The 23,350-nt window shown below is 36.4% G+C and overlaps 1 protein-coding gene across 3 annotated transcripts; it reads right to left on the minus strand.

Annotated features, from left to right (window-relative positions):
* Window positions 1-224: 224 nt before the first annotated feature.
* DYNC2LI1 (dynein cytoplasmic 2 light intermediate chain 1) lies at window positions 225-22,975 on the minus strand. Of its 3 annotated transcripts, none has more exons than XM_040553581.1 (14): window positions 22,823-22,975; window positions 22,502-22,619; window positions 21,416-21,450; window positions 20,786-20,855; window positions 19,663-19,751; window positions 17,369-17,555; window positions 15,131-15,199; window positions 14,067-14,144; window positions 12,493-12,569; window positions 12,057-12,127; window positions 11,515-11,612; window positions 9,118-9,210; window positions 1,770-1,848; window positions 225-436 (listed from the first exon to the last, which is right to left on the minus strand). In XM_040553581.1, the coding sequence occupies exons 1-13, from the start codon at window positions 22,834-22,836 to the stop codon at window positions 1,783-1,785; spliced, it is 1,065 nt and encodes a 354-aa protein (XP_040409515.1). In that variant the 5' UTR covers window positions 22,837-22,975; the 3' UTR covers window positions 225-436; window positions 1,770-1,782. The 3 variants fall into 3 exon arrangements, with proteins under 3 accessions (XP_040409515.1, XP_040409514.1, XP_040409512.1); XM_040553580.1 differs by lacking the exon at window positions 225-436 and adding an exon at window positions 22,084-22,129 and having other exon boundaries at window positions 1,830-4,282; XM_040553578.1 differs by lacking the exon at window positions 225-436 and having other exon boundaries at window positions 1,830-4,282.
* Window positions 22,976-23,350: the final 375 nt, after the last annotated feature.

Consider the following 23,350-nt stretch of genomic DNA (forward strand, 5'->3'; position numbering starts at 1 on the left):
TTAGTCTGCTGATGTTGTCATTTTTAGCAGTATATCTCACCGGTGCTCTAATTCTTTCCCCAATTTTGTTGTTATTTTTGTTTTAACTATTACCAATAAGCCAAGGGGTATAATTGCTAGTAACTCTTTCTCCTAGAATTGTATTTAAAGTAGTATGCTTGGTTTTAATCCCATTTGGGGGATTTGTAGAAACACACTAACTAGTGTAAATAATGACAGAATCAAGAAATCATTTCACTTTAATCTTATACATACTGTCCAACCATGCCACCACTGAGTACAATAATCTTTATGATCTTTAACAAACATAAAAGTTACCGAACATGTTTTAGTTGTACAAATGATGGTAGATCACAGAAGACGGCTGTTATTTATATCTGTTCGTTCTTCTCATTATCAAGTTCTAAATCCCATCTTGGAAGCACTTTGTGAATTACTAGGAAAAAAAAAGTTAATAAAGTATCAGCTTAACTAGGGAAAAAAATGTTGCCCATTTTTTGGAAGTGATGTAATTTGTATCTTTCTTTGGAATTTTTTCTTGTGGGTTCGCTAACATGTCAAAGAGTCTAATTTATCCAAATGATAAATAGAAGTAACTTCCCAAATGGAAAGACTAGCAGATGCTGAATTCCTAAGTTTTATAACTCACTTTTCTTGTTCAATGAAGAAATTATTTGTTGCGGGGGTGTAGCTAGTGATTACATCGTACAGATAAGTATACTTGTATCTTAAAATTCCATAATAAAATAATTTCAGTTTTGAGATGATGCACATTTTAACAGAGTATGAAATCCTCAAGTTAATGCAACTTTTCCACTTAACTGTGAGGCCAAGATTTTTTTCTAATTATCTTTATATATAAATATCTAAGTTACATCAGAAAAGGTAATCAGTGAATAAATATGTTAAAAATAACTAGAAAGGGATGGAACAATACCAAATTAGTTTCTTTGCCATTTTTATGCCCATGTAGGGTTGTTCAGCAGGGAATATTCTTACAATCTGGTCTGCCAAGTGCCTGTTCAGGCATTTACTTTCTGACAACAAGTCTGCAAGGCTTAACTCTCAAAAGACATGTCTGGCTTTAATCCAGATCTTGACTTGCGTATTCTCAAAAGGCTTAGTCCAGCTGATTATAGTGAAGAAGTCCATGAACAGAAAGCTGTATATATAGTTTAGGCTAGCATTTCCCAAGTTTAGGCTGAATGTGAAGTAATTACGCTTCTACCACTAACCAAGTATCTGTCAAATTCATTAGAAAGAATTCCTAGCAGTTGAGCATTTGGCAGGAATGTCTTGTCTTGAATTCTGTGCAGAGGTATTAAAATGCTATACAGTGCCACAAATAATCCCTGGTAAAGCAAACTTTTGAATTTTAGACCAGGTCAAAACTGGTTGAACTTCTATTTTGTTCTTCCAGTTTTTGTGGAACTGTTCTATTCAAATGATATGCATCCTATGACGCAAATGTATTCTTAAGCTTTGCTTTTGAATCATATATGCAAGGAACTAGGCAAAGATGCCTAGCATACTTCATCATGTAGTTTCATACTTCGGGTGTGAAAAAAATATTTGCATTTAATACACGTTTAGGGTAGAATCATTCAAAAAGTAAGTTGAGTAATTTGTTACCAATTATAAAATAGGTAGGACTGACTGCCGCCAGTCTTCATATCTCTGAACAATTCTTCTCTCCCCACTTTTAAAAAATTTAAATTGTTAGTGTAACATTAAAATAATTAATTTTGCAAATGTGAAACTGAAGATACCTTTAGCAGTTCATCAGTCAGGGTCAAAATCCATTTCTTTCCAGGATTTAAAGGCATTTCTTTTGTATTGTTCAAGCTCCTAAAAGAGAAGCACGAATACATATTAATTTAGTATCCTCATAACTGAAAGTGATGAGATACATTAGCCATCTAATACTCTAAAGCATGTACAAAAAATTTTCACAGTAGGAAAAAATGTACTGTATGATTTTTAACAGAATTATACTACAGGTGCTGTACTTTACTACACTTGCAAGAAGATGATACTCTAATGAGGTAATTGGTAGACCTAAGCATGTACTGCTTACAACGAGAAAAAAAAGGTCATTGTATCTTTTATCAGAAGTATGTATTAACCGTCTATTAACTACAATGCAAAATAAATAATTATGCTGGAATTTCTCACTGAGTTCAATTAACCCTAAGGATAAATTTGATATAGTGCTGCTATGACTTACCAAGTCCCTTCAGTGTTAAGTCCTATATTGTGGTAAACATCCCAGGAAGGTCTTCTGAGGAGTATTATGTGCTTTATGTGCAACTAAAAAAAGTTAGATGCACAGTCTGAAACTGAGTAGAAGGCCACATTTAACATTTGTTACTTGAATGGCTTCTAAAAGAAGATTTCCAAATTTAGACAGCACCATGATCTATGAAGACACTAAATCTTGCCATGTAAATATATTGCTGTGAATAGGACTGAGTAGGCAAAAGCTCTTTTTTTTTTTCAGTTGTTTCCATTACTTATTGAAGAATTCATGCAAATAGAGCAATATAGTAGGCTGCTAAAAGCAAACACTTTAAGTAAGAGAAGTTAACACAGCAGCTATTTTATGATCTTGTTCCTAAATTCACTTAAAAAACACGAACTCCTCTTCCCAACATGCTTTTAGCAGAAACAAAAGGTGGAGAATATTCATCCTTTTGGAAATTCACTCTAAAGCCAAACAGAGAGACAAAAGACACATTAAAATTCTCTGCCAAAGCAAAAAGTAAATCCAGTCTCCAAGAATCACAGAAAATAACGTCTGTGTAATTATGGTTGTACAGGTACTGAAATAGCTTGGGATGACGATAAAGAAAATTTGGAGGTTGACAAAGAAAAAGGAAAAGAGCTGGACATGAACCAATGATTAGTGTAAATGCAGTGAAGACCCTCAAAAGTGGGCAAGTGTTTGTGATTACTGTTCTGTTTTTAATGGAATGGACTTAACAGACTGAGGTTTCTCTGTAGATATACAGACACTACCGACAAAATTCACACCTGGTGAATTTAAAAGTAGTATTAATTATCAGTCCCAAGCACTGAGTGAGGAACAAAATGAAGGGCAGAGCAACAGAGAAATCGTTGTCTAGAAATTGCAAGGCAATTCCACTGAATTTTCTCTCAGGCAGTAACTTCAGCAGCTTCATCAGCAGTGCAAAACTTTCAGAGAACACCACAGCTTTATGAACAGGTAAGAGGATTTGTAATTAGCGCATATCCTTCAAGATGCTTGCAAAAGTCTGGTTTTACGGTTACATAACTCACAAATGACTGATGTAGAACAAACTGTATCCAGTCTAAATCTAGTTAAGTTGCATTGTTAAGTACAGCTCCAGTACTACTGTATAGTTCCATCTGTAAGCCAGCCTTTACTCAGTATTTTCACTCCTTCATTATTAATATAAAGTATTTATGATCTTGGAATGTACTGAACTGTTGGCAAGCTTCCAACAGTTTGTTAGGTAGAGAATACTGTAATCATTTTAAGAAGCACACGTATCCTATTTATGCCAAGTAAATAATTCCAATTTAACAATTTTCTGAGATGCTACAGGAAGTGGTAGAAATGGACAATGAGGTTTTACACATAAAGACAATGCTGTAGGGTTGAGGTCTATAGGTGTTGCCCAAATAATTAGCCTTACAAATGTATCAAGTCTGACTAACCTATTTCAAGAAAGCAGTAGATAATTTAACAGAATTTATTTTGCTCTAATTTTAACTAGCTACAAGGCAATTTGATACAAAGGCAATTCAAAGCTGTAAAGTGCAAGGTATCAAAATCAGCATATATTAAAACTGTATAGCCATTCCACTACATACAAAAGTACAGAAGAAAGTGATAAATATTTTAGAGACACAAAGTAAGATGACGTTCAATGAGAAATGAAAGCATAGAAACTAAAAGGACTATACCGGAAGAAACTTACTGAAAAGAATCTTTAACAAAGTTAGTGATTCAGGGAAAAAAGTGCTGTCAGGAAAGGATACTTCCTTACTTGTGGTGTAAAACAGAAAGTAAAATAAATTTCTATAGGTCAGCAATGTAAAAAACAAACACACAAAAACAACCAACCAACCAAACAATAAACCTAATATATAACTTAAAGATCATTCCAGAGACAATTTTGACAAACCCTACCTTCCTGCTCGTGAAATCCCATATTATAAGCATAGGCAGACTTCTGAAATATACTGTAGCTATATAATCAGCTAAGAGATCTTCTCTCCAAACTAAAAGAACAGCCTGCAAAAAAATATATCTCCAAATAAGCCAAAATGTTTAAAGATAGTATTAAGCTTCCTTTCTTTTCTGGGTACCAAGTGCAGGGCGCACAGATTGGCTTTACAGAAGCATCAACAATTGCAATTCAAATATGCCTTCAATGGGCTTTGAATGCTTTAAACATTACTAGTGTGCCAGCAACTTGTCCTAGGTGTCTCAACACTGGCATAAAGGGGCTTAAAAAAAAAAAAAAAAAACGAACAAAAACTTAAAGCTTCTGTACTGCTGTATTTCTATAAATTCTTCATCTGTCAACTGGGGAAGATCACACCTATCTCATGAAGGGATTGAGAAGAAAGACTTAACTGATGTTTGTGAGGTATTCAAGATAACATTACTACACATTCTCAGAGAAAAAAAATTAATACTTTTGTGTTCATTGAAGTGTCTGAATGGCAGGTTGAGAAATAAGGTACACAAAGAATAAGGATGATGAAAAGAAATACTGAACAATTGAATTGAGACATCAGCAAAATAGTATATGATCATGTAATTAAAGACAATACCATAATGTCTACAAACAAGGAGCAAAAATTAAGATTGTAGGAAAAGCCTTCATTGTTGCATTTCCTCAGTTCTGAGGGACTGGCTTTTTGTGACTTTAACTTCCTTTTTTAAATGCCGTTTCTTACTGAATTTGCCCTCAATCTGGAACACGGTGAAAAGAAACAATACTGAAACAAGGATTAAAAATCTTAACCAACTAAACTTCAGTAGCAAGTTTAATAACAGTGCTCTAATAAGGCTATTAAACCAACATTAAAAAAAAAAGCTTATGTCACCCATTTGGGCATGTTTTCATGTGAAAACAAGAAAGCTTATTTTTGGCAGCTGAGTATAACCCTACATAATTTTTTCTCCATGATATGAATCCTAGCACTTCTCCTCTGGAGGAGACAAGATGCTCCTGATGCTAAGGTGAGTGTCGTACTGCTCTGCCCAGCACCACTGGCCTAACCAAGAAGGTTCATTGCATAGTACGAAGTCTTGTATTTTGCTTAAAGATTAAAATAGTTTCCTGAAGTTCTGCAACATGGTCATAGCAGATCACTATGTTGAAGAGATAGGGCTGGCTCTCATGTTGGCTAACACAGACCCGATCACAATCAGACTCTGATGGAGTCTAATTAGCCATGGCAGACCTGACACCAAAGATGATTTCCAGTTGTGAATGACCTGGTTCATTAGGCCATTCCTATCAGGGAAAAATAGGACTATACTTCCTTGAAAGATGTCTTAGAATCATATTTTGTGAGCAACATAGCTGTTTTCAATCCGGAATCTTAAACCAAAAGCAAAACAAAACAGCAGTTGCATAAACTACAGACAGATAAATTTGATGTTTGCATGACTGATTAAAGGACTAGTGACAGTTGTATTTTAACCTTATTCTATGTACAGTGAATTTCATATTAGCAGTTTTTTTCCCTTCCCGTCTTAAGAATTTACAGCCCTGTTCTTGGAGATAGGTTGCCATTACTTCTTGTAAGCTAACACCAAATGGTACCAGGTATCTAATTCTTTTATTTATTTTTTATTTTTTTGAGTATACTTACAGTGTTAGGTTTCAGCTAAAACTGGCATCAATCCCTAATGTCATATATTTGTGTAACAATGACCAGTTGGTATGAACTTTAGCCTTGCGTGACGCTGACTCCTTAAGTACCTGACTGGGAGGCTATCCAGTTCTCAGCTCAAGGTTAGCTTTATCATTTGTTTCCATGAATGAAGCTGCAGTTAAATGTCCAGATAAAAAAGGATTTCTATCCTTTATGCAAATTCCAAAGAGATCCTGGGTGCTATATTCACTCTCATAGCTTAACTCCAGAGAATAAAAAAAAAGTAAACATTTGCAATAGCACTGTTTGACATAAGTCATAAATCTGCAATTTCTATGTCTGTGGTGCAAGAAAAAAGAGAAGAATTTCCAGAAAAGAATTCTGGAAACACATAGCTGAATAAGAGAGATGTGCTCTGTCTTGAACAAAGGCACAGTGTAAAGGTAGCCTCAGAGTTTTTCAGAGCAAAAAGGTTTAGTAATAGTGTGGTATGTCTCATTGTTCGCTTTGGAAAGTATTAAAAAAAACAAAATAATCTAAAGTCTAAAAGAAAACATTCCCGTGACTGGGTGCTGATAAGCTGAACTCTAATATCTACAGCCAGAAAGCATCTCGGATAAATACTTGCTGACAGCTAGTATGGGAGAGCGAGCCAGGTACTTTCCTGTTTCTATATTGATTTTTTTTTAAATGTGTTTTCTAATTTTATACTCAATAATTTTACCTTTTACTCTGCTAGAGTGTATCCTTCTGAAAGCTGATTTTACATTAAGAATCATCGTAGCCAGCTCTGAAAAGGCACATTATTTCTTCACAAACCCTAGCTGCAGACAAACTCTTCAACCAGATTACAAACTTGGAAATCCTTGGAAATCCTTGGAAATAGGACTATATTATCCAAACCACAAGGATGCATTTTGAAACTGGCTGCATCCAGTGCTAAGACACTGAAAAGGTTCCTCACAAGTGGAAGGCAATAGAGAAACAGCCTTGATTTTATTGAACTTTGCATTGCCACAGTTATCTAGAAATGAATTACAGTATTATTTGCCAGTCCTGACTAAGGCTGAAATTTCACTCAGGTATGCAGGTTGTTCTATCAGATACCATGACAGGCTGTATTTTTCTTCCTGTTGCTACATTTGTGTTTATTTTTTTCCTTTAAAGCTTATCTTTGAGATAAACAAGCAAACTGGTGATCACCTATAGTCCAAAGTAGCACATTAATTAACCGAATAAAATAACGTGCACTTAAATGACTTCAATATGTACCCTGTCATTATATGAAACTTTCATATTGCATTACATCCCACGATTTCATTAGCAGCATGTTGCATAGTAAACATTTTAATATACTGTTCCTCCTAATAACAGATAGCATGAAACTCCAAAGAGAATGTCAGACTTACGATGCGTTTAAAATTTTGCTTTAACAAAATTAATAATATGCAAATAATCTTGTGATAACTGAACCTTACAATAAAGGGGTTTAGAAAATAGCTGTAGATAACAAAAGTAATTTTCTCTTTGATACTCAAATTACTTGTAGTAGTCCAACTAAAAGAAGCTACACTGGCTTGCAGTGCCCTTGAACAGATTAGTGTTCTAAAAGCCTGTCTCTTTTGTTTAAAAGCAGAAAAATTAATAATTTCCTGTATGATTTAATCAACACATACCAGTAACTTTTTTTTTTTGCAAGACAGAAGTGTTATCTCAAAATAACTTAGTACACCATAAAGTTATATTGAGATATATAGATATATTGAGTATAAGATTACATTATAAATTCTAAAAGCAAGGTGCTTTACAAATTGTAATGTTATCTAAGACTGCTCTTGATGTAACAAATTCAGAACTGATGCCTACATTAACAGGATATTACAGGTAACGTGCAAGTTCAAAGACTGCATAGGATTCTTGAAATGGCTTTATTCTTTTACATTATTAATGCAGTTCTTTGGATCAGGTAACTACAGGTTTATGGCCTTATGCAATCTAACCAAACTCCACAAAAACTTGATAGCAGTAATAATCTAATCCTTTGGCTTTCTTTTTACAAGCATGAAAAAAGGTGAAATTTGCTATGGTATTCTAGGGTTCGTTGAGATTGACTGCAGCGCACCTCAGTAAAACTGTCTTTCATCTTAAGAGGAGTGGTTTGCAAAAAGTATGTGAGACCGAGGTTGGTACAATCCATCTTTGAAAGGTCTCCCATACCCATCATCTTTAACCACTGTTATAAAAACCTCTTTTAAGCACAGTAACTTAGTACCTACAGAAGTTAAATGACATGCAGATAGCCCACGTAGAACCTCTGAAAATAGAGTGAAACTAGAGTGAAACATTTCTCAGTCATTCTAGCAATGAATTTTCTGCACATGAAACGAATCTACAGGAAATACAGAATTTCCAGAATAAGTATGCAATATTCTTTCCAAACAAAGAAAACGATATAAATCTTGGATTAGGTTTAACAGGCCCATACCTACGATATTGGTAAAACCTACATTTTTACTTGTGTGATGTTATACATAGACATCTATATGGCAGTGACCTAACATTAGCCTAGTTCACCACAAAGTTAATTCACTACAAATGTATGGCAAATGCAGAAACACTTCAAAATGAACAACCCTTTCTCCTCTAAAGGCATTTCCTAGATTTCAGGGGTCAAGCCAAATATCACTGTGGAATAATTCACTCTGATTAGAACAAAATATGCACACCCTACACATCTAAGTGAGAAGGGTTATCATTTCAGTACCTTCCATAAAATCCAGTATAAAGAAAAATGTTTTGAACAAGGGAAAAAAAAAAAGTCCTGCATCCCTTACCTCAAGCCTTGATACCTCTCCCTAGACTCTCTTCTAACCAACACACAAATGAGAGCACAGGGTGCAGAAATGAATAAGTTACTGCCAAGAAAGTTTCACTGCTTTGTTTCAATATTGTTCTAGTGAAATAATTCTGGAAGAGAGCTAGAGGGGACGTTTGAACTATTCACTTCCAAAGAAACCACAAGAGCCAAAGCTTTTGAGATCTAACAATTCTCTACCCACTACATGGCTACCAACAACAGCAACAAAACCCAGAACATATCCAAGCTGAATAGTCCTTGAAGAAAAGTTGAAATTATTTAAAGGCAAAAGGGTGATGCATGTATATTCTACAGTTACTTCGGCAATGCTTGTGTCTCTGGAATAGCTGACTGTGAAGAGCAACTGAACAACAACACACCTGTTTTTTCTGAGCTCTCATGACATCAACTTCATGCTCTGCATATTGTGAATCCTGTCCAGGGTCTTTGGTAGCTTGTAAATCATAGAAACTCTAAAAGAAGAAACGAGAGAAACACACAGGGTAAATGTTAATGAGATGCCACCATGCTATACATCTAATGGAAGCATTCTGCTTGTAATAGAAAGGTATTAAAATCCTGAATTTATGGAATAAAATTGCAGGTCACAGATTAGATAAAATACATTGTCTTGGATTGGTAATTGATAAGAAAATAACAGTGCAGCTAGATCTTAAAGGAAAAAGAATATTCTTACTGGGTAGTTGTTTGTTTATTATTCTCTCCTCAAAAAGCAAATAACCTTTCTGGCCCGTGATGTTTGGGTATAGTCAAGGGTACTTATGCCAGAGGCTTTAATACTCAAGACTATGCTTCATTTGAAGCTACCAGAAACATTATTTCAGTATCTGAGAAGCACTACAAGAGTTGATTACGATCTTTTGGCCTCTTTTGAAACCTCATTTATGAATCTTGAGAGAATAATAAGTTTAACTCCAAAAAAAGAAAATACACGAATAGAAAGAAAAATTATTAAATAAGATTTTTTTAAAATGTTGTGCTGCACATGTCTCCTCACTCATACAAATAACAGAATAAAATAAAGCAGAATTAAAATTGTCATTAGAGGAGACGATAGGAAAAGAAATTCCGAATGGATAAAAACATCTTTGAAGTTTAAAGCATATTTTGGAACCAAAAGAGAAGAATGGAAATCTACTTGGAAAATCTTCTTTAATTTCACTGCTTACCTTAGGACACTGAAGGACCCTGCAAGATGAGAAATGTATTCAGACATATCTAAAAACATTCAAGCTGTGCACTTAAATGGCCCAAATGCTTCTGTTTTCTGAGTAAGGGATTGTTACCCGGAGTTATCTTACCCTTTAGAAAGGGCCAGGAAATGGTGTCTGACTTCACACTGCAGCTGCTAAGGTTCCAAAATATATGGCAGAAAAATAAAAGTGGACTGCAGTAACCATTCTGGTTGCCAGCAATCATCAGCTAATGAGGCCAGACGATAAATCCGTTGCTTTCTGGCAGATACACCTACCTGCAGATTTGAATAACTGGTATAGCGTTACAGTCAGAACTGAGTCCTGTGCGGTACTTCAGAAAGTCAGTTTAAATAATTTACGGATCTATTCCTATGGCCAGAGCACTGCGACTGTCCAGGAACACACATGTACACAGTTCACATGCCATGTCCAATAATTACTGTGAGCTGTTCTGAGGGGGGTTCAGGAGTTACTGGGTGCAGGACAATGGTTTTTAAAAAGGCCATGAGCAAAAGTTATGTGAAAACTAGATTACCTTTATAGTTTTTTAAAAGTACAAATTTAGTTTTTATCATGTAGGGACATACTGAATTGAGAATGGCATCTTGGTTATAATTTATTCTGGTCACAAACCAACAGAAATAATTTGTAGGCTTTGATATCAAATGAATGAGGTAATGAAGAGGTAAATTAAGACACCTTCTCACCAAGAACGGAGACCCATAAACTAAAAACTAGAAAAAGTCCAGTTTGTGAAGTGTAACTTGAGGCACAGTTTGATAGCCCTAACTGACTTCCTTGCGTGCCCAGATAAATTGTAGGGGCAAAAAATGGACAGGGATGAAGAACTGTGATACAGTCAAGTACGCAAGGAGAAAGCACCAGCCCGCATTTGCTCAGGTCGAATAGAAAATAATTTTGTTACTAATCGCAGCAATTACTTTTATTCAAAAGAAGTACATGGGGGTTTGCATCTTGCAACCAGAAACTTCTGAAATACGTACAAGATTTATTATTGTGTAGGTGCCATGATATTCTAATTACTTTACAAATCCTGAAACTTTCCATAGACTTCCCATAGCAAACCAGCAGATTTTGGTAAGGAATTCTAACACACTCGCCTTTATTCAAAGCCTCATGCCCTACGAGGAAAGGGAGCAGTAGCTTGCTGTAGCCTTGAAGGCATTCTCCTCTTGGAACGTCCCTGTCATTTGGTTTAGCCACTTGGGCATATGGCACCTTATAAAACGCCAAAACAGGTGGAGCTGAGAATAGCTTCTCTCAATATAATGAAAGGCAACAGCATAACTTTGGAAAAAACAGGGTTACATTGGTACTTATATAATTTCTATGTGTAGGAAGGTGACCAAAGATGTAGAAGCTAATAACCAAACCACCACTGCATACCAATCTCTCTCTTTTAAAAGTGTATGAATTAAAGAAGTTGGAGGAAACAGAACTGCTAAATGAGACTGAAATTCCAGTCATTGGACTTGAAAGACAGAAGTTACTACTATTCTAAGAAAAAAGAAGCTGTGCAGCAGACATGTAAACACCTACCTTGGGAGGAAAGGTCTTCTCAAATACTTTTTTCCACAGTTCCAAAGGAGTGTTTGCACGCATCTTTCCAATATCGCTATCAGAGGTGGGTGGTGGTCCTAAGGATTTCAGCACCGAATAACACAAGTACGTTGTTATTACAACATGAATTACCAAATCATTTTGGATAATGATCCATCTAATTTAGCATTTCATGTTCTGCAGCGACAAGCTGCAAGAAGACTTGAAAAAGCATTGATCTCCCACCATGAAACAGGCTGGGCGGTACTGTATATTATATTTTCTTTTAGATCGAAGTTTGTTGGCCTTACTGTTTGATGGAGCCCAGATACTTTATTAAACTACCTAAAACTGCACGAGTAATTCCCAATAATATAAATTATGAATCATAGTTTTAATTTTTTAAGCCCTTTGCTTCAGTGATGAGTTAAAGCAGACAGTGTTGTGTTAGAATTTAACCTTACTTTGTATCTGCTTAATTTTTTTTTCTAATTTTCAAAAACAATAAAACAACAAACACGATGAACTTCAAATGTCCTAACCTATTTGGCTCAGGGAATCCAGGCCTGCTGGTATAAATAGAGGTTTGCTGTGATCCACTGATACAGACTTGCTAAACAGAAAAAAGAAAATATGCAAACGTTTAGTAATAAGCTAAAAACATTACATTACTCTAGACAAGACTAGGCTCTTATTGGGCTTTGCATGCAAATATAGGTAAATAAAAGTCTATTCAATGCTAGTGGTGACCATGTTTCCATTCTGTCAGTTTGGGGATCAAAACCAAGGCATTACCACTGTTCTGCACAGAGACACGGAGCTGAGACATGAGTAAAATGCCACAAACAAGCATCTTGCAGAGAAAATACTTTTGAAAATAAAAACAAAAATAAAAGTGTTCTGGTGATTCAATTAGTTTTATTAAATACTTCGAGACTCTGGGCAAGACAATTAAAAATCGGACAATAATTACGTTACCTTCTCTCATAGCCAAATGCCAAGTGATTAATAAGAACACGGGCTTTCAGCTGGAGAGCCTCAGATTTACTGGTAAACTACATGAATGAGAAAAAGTATACATTATGATATTCCATCGTAGAAATACTACATTATGTCATCTGCACAGAGGATTTCAGATACAGCATGGTTGATTTCTGACACCAATAAATTTAGTATATGTTTCCTGGATTTACTAGAGTAAAAGTCTTACCCTTCCTTTCCAAAACATAGCAAGAAAAATATTTAAAAATATAGATTCACAACTTCTGAAATATGCATGTTAAGATACAAGAATCTTTTGCCCAGAACTAATGAGCTAGTAAGATTTTAAACTATGTTAAAAATTATCCAGAATACCACAAACACTTAGAAATGTAATAAATAACTATAAAAGTGTTCACGCATGATAAAAGTGGCTTGATAGCAACAGAACCAGTACAGATTTCTTGGAAAACACCTCCCAGAATATCTTCTCAAGCAGAATGCTTATTCCTCTCTAAGGTATTACCTAACAGATTCAAGTCTTCGAGAAACAAGTCAGATCTCTCCTGTGGGAAATGGACTTTCTCTCGCTCATTTCAATGGGGATCAGTATTGGTATCCAAAAATTTTTAGACTCCTGGTTTTTATTTTTTAACTAAAATAATACATAGATACTTTATTTTTTTAAATCAAGATAGTAATATTCTCAGTTAATGAAAGATGAATTCATATGTCAATGTACAAAAAGCTGTACAATTTTATATAGATTGAAAGGGACATGCTGTAAGTACAGCAATTTAAAGCAAACTTAAGTTGTTTAGCAACCAAAATAAGCCACCATTACAAAAAGGCTTTACATAAATGGTGGTTGATAAAGTTAGAACCATCTTCTGATGTAGAGAGACCAGGAGGCAGCTGTTTTGGGTTGTGAAGCTGACCATGCCAATTTTTGCCTTTACTCAGGAGTTGATCTGCCAAGTTCAGATCAGTTTCTATACCCACATAAATACTTCATCAATCTCATGGTTCTCTTGAGTTGGCGGTTCCTACTCAGTGCTGTGAAAAAGTCCTGGTTTTATTTTTCAAAAGTGCAAGTGTGGTAATCAGGTACACCTAAACTGCTGCGAAGACATGCCCTTGGAGCCAGGTTTTTAAGCCTTCAGAAGCCTGGTCACTAGACCTATGTTCACACGTCTACCAAAGAGGGCAGTTCTCTAATGCCACCTAGGACAATCACTGTCTCCTGTTCTGCTTTCTCATACCAACAAAAACTTTGGCCAGCCACATAGTAAACTCAGTACAGCAACTGAGCTGGCTAACAGATAACCATTTTTATTTAGTTTTTGCTGACACTGGAAATTAGGTATGTTGCTTGTTAACACGGTATATTCATCTATCCCCTACCAACCTCTGTAACCCACATAACATATGAGCTCATTAAGAAAGCTACTGTAAAACCTATTAAACCCTATTTTCTCTAAGAGTTTTGCATTTCTATTTTTAAAACATTGTTTCATATCATAAGTATTGCTCATCTTTTCTTTCCTTAGTTAGAAAATGAAGATACATACCACCAATGATGCTCCATAATAATGCGAAATAAATCGAAGTGTCTTGCTTACTGTTTTCCTCATTTCAGAGTCAAACTCCTAAAAAAAAAAGTTGATATTGGAACATATGCATTAGAAACAAAAAACAAAATATAACAGCTAGAACTTTTCATTTTTTTGTATAAACTGCAATGCAGTTAGGCTACAATATATGAGGCGTTCAGCTGTCAGCATAATTATATCGTAAGACAGAATCAGTAACAGCCTACTCTGAAAAGAAATGTCACAATTTCCCTTTGTTTCTTTTTTACAGAGGGAGCATAATTCAGGCAAAATGTTAGTCCAGAAAAAGTTTCTTAATTGGGAATGTGTATTCAATTTCCAATTAATTTCCAATTTTGTTTTAAAATTTTAGAAGTACTGCCTTCAAGAAGAATAAGAATTTTCTTCTTTTTGTGAAAATATTTAACTTTCAGTAAACCTTTGGCTATATGCTCTTTAAATTCTAATAACTGTCAGATTTGAAGAGTGCAAAAAAAAATACCATTTCACCTACGTTCCTTTAATACAAGATCATACAGATGGCCTTCCCTGGAGAAAGGAGGCAAAAACCTGGTCCAAGTGAAGCTTGCAGGAGTCCTTCCGTAGACCCCAATGGCATTAGGCTGTTGTTCTGTGTTTATTACATGAGAGTCACTTTAAAAATGTAAAAATCAGTGTCCAGGGCTCAGCATAAAGCCTCGGTAATAAAGAATTAACTCAGAGGGTCAGCCGGGTATGCACGTACTATCATCAGAGAAGCAGAAGTTGCCAGCACAGCAGATAAAAATCAAACAGACTGTTCTAGCTTCTCATGATCAAGTGCCACTTGAAAAATGAGTATGCATTTGTTTGGACTTTTGAAGTCCTAGGAGAGAATCCAGCAGTACCACATTTCTTTCCCCTCCCTACTCACTTGTCCGTAAAAACTTGAAAAGTACTTAAAAAAAAAAAAAAAAAGTTGCAGAAGAAAATGATAGTTTACTGTTGTTGCTGTCACAATTACCAACAAAAACAAAAAATAAAATAACATAAAAATGACTTACATGAAAAATATCGTATTTGCTTCCAATAATCACCAAGGGTATTGGAAAAGGGTCAACCAACTCGTAATCCTATTGAACAGATATATGACAGTTAAGCAGCGTAAACAAGTTGTAGAAGATTGCAACAGTTCAAACTGAAAGGGGTTACATTAACTTACAGGAGACAAGGTTCATTCTTTCAAAACCTTAAGTTGGATGAATAAACTTCAATTCTATATCCACACCATATTCTACAGTTCTTTCATTTTCTTGTAAACGGCCAGGAAATAATCCCTCTGAGCAGTCACAAAACTCAACGGCATAAAAGGGCTTTTGCACTGTATACTCCAGTTCCAACATTAGATGGAAAAGGAAGAGGGGAAAACCCTCTCATACATTCACAGACCTACCACCAGTTTCGATTAGTGTGTATCTGGAAGGCTTTTGTGTAGTCTACATGAAATGAGACGATCCCCTTGTGTTCACACAATGACAGTCAAGCTGCTTTTGTTGCACAAGAGTGGAAAAGAAAGAAGTCGTAGCAGAAGTTGACCTAACTGTTCTCTTCTAAACCTGGTTACTTCACATGCAGGAGAAATGACCGTGCATTAGCAAGAAGATGCAAATACAGAAGATCCTGTACTTTGAGGGGAAAAATAATGGCTTCATCCCTACATTGTCAAGGTAAAACCTCTGAGCAAAATTATCATAACTTAAAATAGGATGCATAGAACACAGACCTGAAAAAAATAAATAGGTGAAGCATTAGCTTCTTAACTGAGAAAAAAAATAATTAGAAATAACATCAGAAACATTAGAACTGGCATCCAGCCACCTTTAAGCAAGGTCTGCACTTGATACATTTATGCTTTAACATCATAGCCAACAATACTTTATCCAGTCTAGTGGAATATATCTAATTCTTAAAAAAATAATAATGATAAATCAAACTAACAAACAAAAACAACAAAGAAAACCAAACCAAAATCTTATCAATTCTTCTTTATCACAAAACTGTTTAGGTATAAAGGAGCAAATAATTTTTTCCTTGAACTTTCATTTACTTTTTTGATTATGAAAGATGGTATTTCCTCCCACAAAATTGACATAATTTTTTCCTTGAACAGTGATGAAGGTTTCAAGAGAACCCAGTAGTAACATAACATTTTGCTTACATCCTTCCTGATTTTGGTAATGAAGGCTGAATGGAAATCTGAGTTGAGAAGGTGTAATTGTGTTCCCTACAGGGCAACTATAGCAAGTCTTCTCTTCTAAGCAATTAGTGGCATTATGCTTTTTACTACTGAAAAAAAGTTTGCAGTTTTCCAATTCATAAGCTCTACATGTTAACTTGACATTGTGGTCATGATTTGTTGCCGAGCGTGTTTGTAGGTATTTTCTTTTTGTGAAATACCTTCTCTAAAAGTGAAAAACAAAATCATTATCCAGCAGAACTCAAATGCTATACTCTAAATCTATAAACCTACTGAGTGTTGCGTATGTTGCTTTCTCAAAAATTGAAAAGTTACTTTTCAATATAAGCATTTGCTACATTACATTATATAGAAGCATTTTACAGAAGCTACAGTAACTAGATTTATGTGCCAAGCCTTTGAACTGTTGAATACTTATTTATGCATTATATATGCACAACATTTGCAGAGGTTTAATGCACAATGATTTTTCATTTCTATTGCACATAATCTAGTTTAGCTTTTCCAGAGATTTAGTTAGCAATTATGTTTAAAGGACTGATGTTAACATTTCTGAAACTTTATAATTTAATTAGTTGTCAGATTATCAAAAGGCATTGAGTTTGTGATAGACATTTAAATAAATGCAAAGTATATAGTCATGTTGATGGCTGTTATAACCATATTCTTTGCTTAAATTTGTACCTTCAGCTAGTCTCTTGCTAGATGACTTTTGTACATTCTAGTTTTCATCTTCATTTTAAAAAGATGAGGGGGGAAAAAGCAAACTGCTACTCTAAAACTATTTCTTTTGATTGGTGTAACATGCCATAACAATCACATTAGATATCTAACAAAAAGATATAAGAAACCTTCTTTCCTTGTTTCTGCTCTTATTGAATTTTTATTAAATTGCTATAATTTTCCAGTGAACAGGTTCATCTACATCAAATGAATTTCCAGTCATGCATAAAAATCTAAAAGAGTTGTTTATGATTTTCAAAAGCATTATCTTTAACTGTATAAAGGCCTGTGACATCTGGAGAAAATATTAGAAGTAACTTACTGGATGATCCTTCTGCAGACTGTTCCGCATCCTCTGTTTAATTTCAGTAGCTACTTCAGGATTTGTTTTTTCCAGTTTGGCTAAAATTTTATTCACGTGGTCCCTGATGGCCTGCAAAAGATTCTCCATGGTAGTCCAGAGCTCATTAGGTTTGGACAGATCCAATACAAGAACTACAGCAAACGACCTATTAAAAAAGGCATTATGTGGTCAAATTTTCAGTGCCTGAGACAATAACATTTTCATACACAACCATAACTGTAATACAAATGCTGAAAGCACCAAATGCGAAAATACAAACACTAAAATAGAATCGAATGTGACAGCAGAGGCAGATGGCTTTTAAGGATGCTCTGGGCGCTGAGCAAACCTCTCCATCTTTTCTTGTTCAGAACTATTACTTTGGCAACTTTCCATCAGAGGGTTTAGAGATTCTATATATAAAACTTTCTGTCCGGAGACTTTGATACAAAGAAATAAAATATGCAAACATCCTGATCATATTCAACTTCTACCTGTGTCACTGGGCACTTCTGCTGTCATGTATCTTTGTCCCCACTTAAGTCTACACTCCCCGTTAGCAATGTCAGCAAACGGTCAGGATCTTTCGTAACCAGGAATGTATTAGAGGTTTCTATACTTTCATTATTCTTTTGTAATATTAAATAGAAAAAGCTGGTTAAGGGGAATTATTCTGTGTCATGGATGGTGCCAATTAGCTGGAACCTCAAATGAGCACATCAGAAAGTCTTCTGAAAGACAGAATGACAAATGGAAGAAGTCAGAGCACTCAAAACCAATTACCAGGCTTTTAAAGGTGATTATAATGGAAAATGTTTATGTATAAACTCCTCTCCTGCCACAGCCCAAAACTCCAGCAGTATTACAATACAAATGTGAAGGAACACATTGGAAATGCCGAAAATTGACTGGATGTAATACTTTTTTCCCCACTTCCATCCTGACAAGAAATAGGGGATTCCAGACCAGAGTGATTATCAGAAAACTACAAAGCAAAGTAAATGTCCAATTTAACTTTAAAACACTGTGGAAGAAGTCTGGTGAAAAGTCTCTTGGTGCAACAAAACATAGTTCATGGAACTTTTAAACAAGCAAACTCCTTAACTATAGATGGATAAGAAAACCAGTGAAAAGCTCCTATACTTAAGTACTTGAGATGGTAGAACTTTTGAGTAATAAATATGTTAAAATATTGTCTTATGAACACAGATGATCTTAAAGAACAGAGTTGCTCACTCAGAGAACCTTAAGATCACCCACATCAGAAGATTCCTTTATCAATAAAATGGGGAGAGAAGATGGATAGAGGTGGAGCTCAGTTAAGTTCATTTAGCAAAAATATGATCATTGATTTTTGTCCCCAGGACCCTCTGGCATCAAAAGGCTTCACATGCCAGAAGTGTTCTTCTTCCACCTTAGTCTCTCACTAAATAACAGCATTATCTCAACAGCCAGAACAGTAGCAAGCGTACGTGATAAAAATTGTATCCTTCCCATTAGTATTATTTTTCAATAGAAGTTAAAGCTCACTACCAAAGAAACATAGCAATGCATCATAATACGAAGGTAACATTTTTTGATCCTTTTCTCCCCTTCCACTTTCCACTCTACCTTCCTTAGCTAGAAAAAAAAATGGCACCCTCATTGCATTCTCATTTCTTGATGCATTTTTTCTTCCTAGGCTATTCCACCACTCTTACGTATTATTCTCACTGTATTCTTTTCATTCTCTCTGAATTTATTCTTTTTATCTTCAAATCAATTCACCAGTTTTAGTCTCTCTTAGAAGCATTGTCTCTCATGTCTGACCTTGTTCTCATTGGATGGGCACTTCACTTCCCAAAAATCCAGAGATTTTGTGTGTTATTTTTTGCTTACTCCTTCACCCTACAATAGTGTCCCTCACAGAGATTGTTCCTGCATACAGAAGAGGGCACCCAGATTTTATTTTTTTCTTATTTTTCTGCTCTTCCACTCCGCATAAAAAGAAACTATGTTTTCTCTTTTTCTGTAGTTCTAGTTCCGTCTACTTAAGGACGGATCATTTCCTTCATGGTATTGCTTTTTCTCATTGTTGATTGTCTTACTAGGAAAGAATCATGAAAAGGAAGTTCAACGCAGAGTATCAGTGGTATTGCCATGATTTCTAGAAAAATTCAGAAATATCTTGTCTTACATTTTGAAAGAGTTCTCCACATTAACTGGTCTAGAGATTTACTTATGCCTGAAAGACAGCGGACATTAACACAAGAATTGTAATATTAATCACTTACCTTATGTTGTTGCTAGTGATTGGTATTCGAATCAGTTCTTGTAATGAGGTTCCACCACCTAGTTCCCAAAAGTGAGCTATATCTTTGGGCTGCAAAGAGTTCCTTTATGTTAGAGCCACACACTTCCATGCAACACCAAGAGAACATCTTGATTCTGATAAGCTGTGTTTTCATGCAAGTGACTCAGAACAATAACATATATTACTTCACTAGTGTTTTCTAAAAAACAAAACCAAACAAAATGTGTTCAAGAAATCCCATACAACACTTCTTAAATACTGCTGGCATGCCTATGTCCATCTTGATGAACGACTACTTTAGAGTAAAGAAGTCAGGAAGCAGCATAATTAATGATAAACATTAAATATATATATGTGTGTGTGTGTGTGTATATATAGAGAGAGAGAGAGAGTCAGGTTTTTATCCCTTTTTTTTTGATTATTGTAGTTGAAGACTAATGCTTTCAATCACAAAAGTAAAAAATCTCTACATTCGCATTTAGCTTCTTCATTTTCATCTTTTAGACTGAGTCAGATTTTCCACTTCCTGCTTCAGTTATAGAAACAGCAAATAGCTGCAGCAATAGTTATTACTGCTGGACAGTGTAGTGATGAGAGTGGATTCAATATTCCTGTTAACACATTCTTCAGTGCAAAAGTTAGCAATATTGACAAGTAACCCAAAACTTAATTATGGTTTAACATCCTCAAAGATGACTGTGTCTCTCATAAATCCAGTTGTAAAAGACCTTCCTTGGTTTATACTCATTTCACATTTTAAAGACAAGGTTCATGGCATGCATCCTGTGCATCTTCCTACAATTGGAAAATAAAAGCACTCAAACACAACATACAAGGTAGATTTTATAAATGAAACTGGTTGCTTTGTGTGATACTTTGGTCTCAGGTCTACTGCATTCTAGTGAAAGCGAAAATATATTAAAGATTAAAATAGAAAATTAAAATAGTTAATATTAAGAAGATAATATTCGAAATTACAGTTTTTCCCCACAAACAATAAGCTAAAAATCCCTAAGATTCTTATACATAAAAATAAACTATATATATAAAATAAATAAATAAATACATACATGTTAAGTAAACTATACTTTCTGGGTACTCACTGCATTGTGTCTCCTTGCCCTTCTTCCAAAGGTATACTCCAAAGCTAATGTGGGCTTTGGAATCTCTTCCCTATCCAAGGAAAAATGAAATTATTTTGTCATGATCGTCTAAATAAGGTTAGTTCTACTGTTACTATAGCATAGTTCAGTCAGTTCAGAACTTGGCTTAGAAACAGCAATGCAGAGAAAACAATCTCATTTATCAGTTATTGCCAAAGACAGGAGAAGGAAGAGCACCAATCTGAACTGATGGCCATTTCAGCACTCTCATGTTGGAGAGGACTGGAGGGAGCAGCTTGACAGGTAGCAGTGATAAGTTCAATCTATGAGTGATCAGTGGGACACAGAAGACAACATCTGTGTACATGTATTACGAATTATCACACAATATAACTAATTATATAAAATTAAAAAAAAAAAACAACACTTTAATAACGTAAAAATGCAAATGCTTACGGATCATTATCAACCCCTAGCAAGTAACTAGCTAGATTACAAGACCATTGCTACTAGTTAACAGTATTTTAAACAGTTCTCTTTTACTGGCAACTGTTTCTTATGACATCCTTTATTATGACTATCCTCTAAGTATCCACAGTTGAAAAATACTTCTAAAAAATTCACACGTACCTCTCAAGACACCTCAGTATAATAGTGGTCTTTCCCTGGAAATTAAAAACAAAGAAGTCTACTGCAATATCATTAAAGCATAAATAGTTATCACTACATGAAACTTAGTCTTTTAATATTCCAATAATAAAGTACCTGAAAAGTATAAACTCATGTAATTGTTTGTAACCTTATAGTGGAAACTTAGCTACCAACTTTCTGTCAGAATCAAGCTACACTACCATTCTTTTAGACTAATGGAGATGACAAATACAGCAATAGGACTAGGGTCTGTAAAATTAGACATTAGTGATCCATCTGGACAACTCTGTTAAACTGTTTACCAATCTTTAACTATTAAAAATATGTCAACTTTCCACAGGGTTTGCATAAGTTATTACTGATGAGATGGAAATAAAAAGAATGCTTAAGATACAAATGAACACACAGAAAAATATCTTTACACTGTTGAAATTCAGACACTGAGTACAGTGTCACTTTGAAGGGACTAGCACTTCTACAGTTTTACTCCTGTGTCAATTCCTATCTCAAAAATCAGTTAATTTCATGTAAATCCAAAAAATAATTACATTTTATAACTAAAAAGTATTTTAAAGATTGTTAATTAGAGGTTGTACATATACCAATACTCCTAAAGTAAAAAATATGTTTTTATAACTAACACTCACTTGGTCAAAAAGGCAAGTATCTTCTGATTTACTTTTCAGGTAAATGCTAACAGAAGACAAACATGAAATTAATAAAGACCAATTTTATGGCGATCATGAGGTAAAACAACCTCGGGCATCTGGAACCTGGAGCTTGCAACCTCTGACAGTCCACGCTCAAGTCTGCCTGACAGAGATACAGACAAAACTCAAAGCAGGATGCCAGTGCCTGTAACTACAACAAAACTGGTGGGAGTGCACTTAAGTCGTTTTGTTACCTGTCCGGCCTTCACAGGGGGAAATTTAACAACGTGTCAAACAATTAAAGAGAGGAGCTTTATTTCGGGCCACTACTTTTACAAAAATTACACCCACCCCTCCTTGCCCTGACACAGCTGCGCTCAGGGAAGGCACGGAACCACGCGGCACTCGGCCTTACCCCGTTTTTGCTCCCCACAAACAGCACCGACTTCTCCCAAACTTCCACGCGCTTGCCATCGCCGTCGGGGCTTTCTCTCTTCTCCACCTCAGCTAGCGCGATGTCCCACAGCGTGTCGCTAGCGGGAAAACCATGGCCGGGGCTCGTTAGGGCAAAACAACGGGCACGTCCCTGCCCGGGGCTGCCCCTTCCCCGGCTCCCCCACGGCCTCCTCTTTAGCTATGGGGTCCCGACACCGAGGCACGGCTCCCTCCCAGCGCCCTCCCGGCCCCCGCCGGCCGAGCCCCCCTCACGCAGCCCCGGGGGGGCTCCCCCCGTTACCCGGCCTTGGGCATCGCTCCCCGCCGGCCGGGCCCGGCTGCCCGTCGCCATGGGGACGGCGCGGGGTGGGCTGGGAGCTGTAGTTCCGCGGGGGGGAGGCCGCGGCCTTCATCCCCTTCCGGCCTTCCCCCCCCGCAGCCTCTGCCTTTGCCGCAGGGGCGCCGGCCCCGGGGCCGCTATGGGGTGGGGTGGGGGGTCCCCGCCGCTGGTCTTCGGGTGCTGGGCAGGGCGTCCGGCCTCGTTGGGGTCGGGGGGTGGGGGGCGGGTGAGGGCGGCCAGCGCAGGCGGTGGAGGCGCTGGGCGCTTTGGGTGCGGGTGGTAGGGCTTGGTTTAGTGGGCCGCCGTGCTGCTGCTGCGAGGGAGGGGTGGACACACACGCCGTAAGTGCCGGGAGCCGTTAATTAATAAGTCGTTAATTAAGTCACAGCGTAGCCCGAGTTGGAAGGGACCCACTTGAGCCTGTCCCAGTGCCCGACCACCCTCTGGGTGCAGAACCTCTCCCTAACACCCAGCCTGACCCTCCCCTGT

Source organism: Cygnus olor, chromosome 3, assembly GCF_009769625.2.
Source record: "Cygnus olor isolate bCygOlo1 chromosome 3, bCygOlo1.pri.v2, whole genome shotgun sequence".
Lineage (NCBI taxonomy): Eukaryota > Metazoa > Chordata > Aves > Anseriformes > Anatidae > Cygnus > Cygnus olor.

Excerpts from the sequence above, each read along its gene's own strand:
- DYNC2LI1 (XM_040553578.1), bottom strand. Across the intron at positions 12,128-12,492 it reads GCATTTGGCTATGAGAGAAG|CAAGTCTGTATCAGTGGATC; the intron begins GTAACGTAATTA and ends TTTTCTGTTTAG. Across the intron at positions 4,283-9,117 it reads TGAGAGCTCAGAAAAAACAG|GCTGTTCTTTTAGTTTGGAG; the intron begins GTGTGTTGTTGT and ends ATTTTTTTGCAG.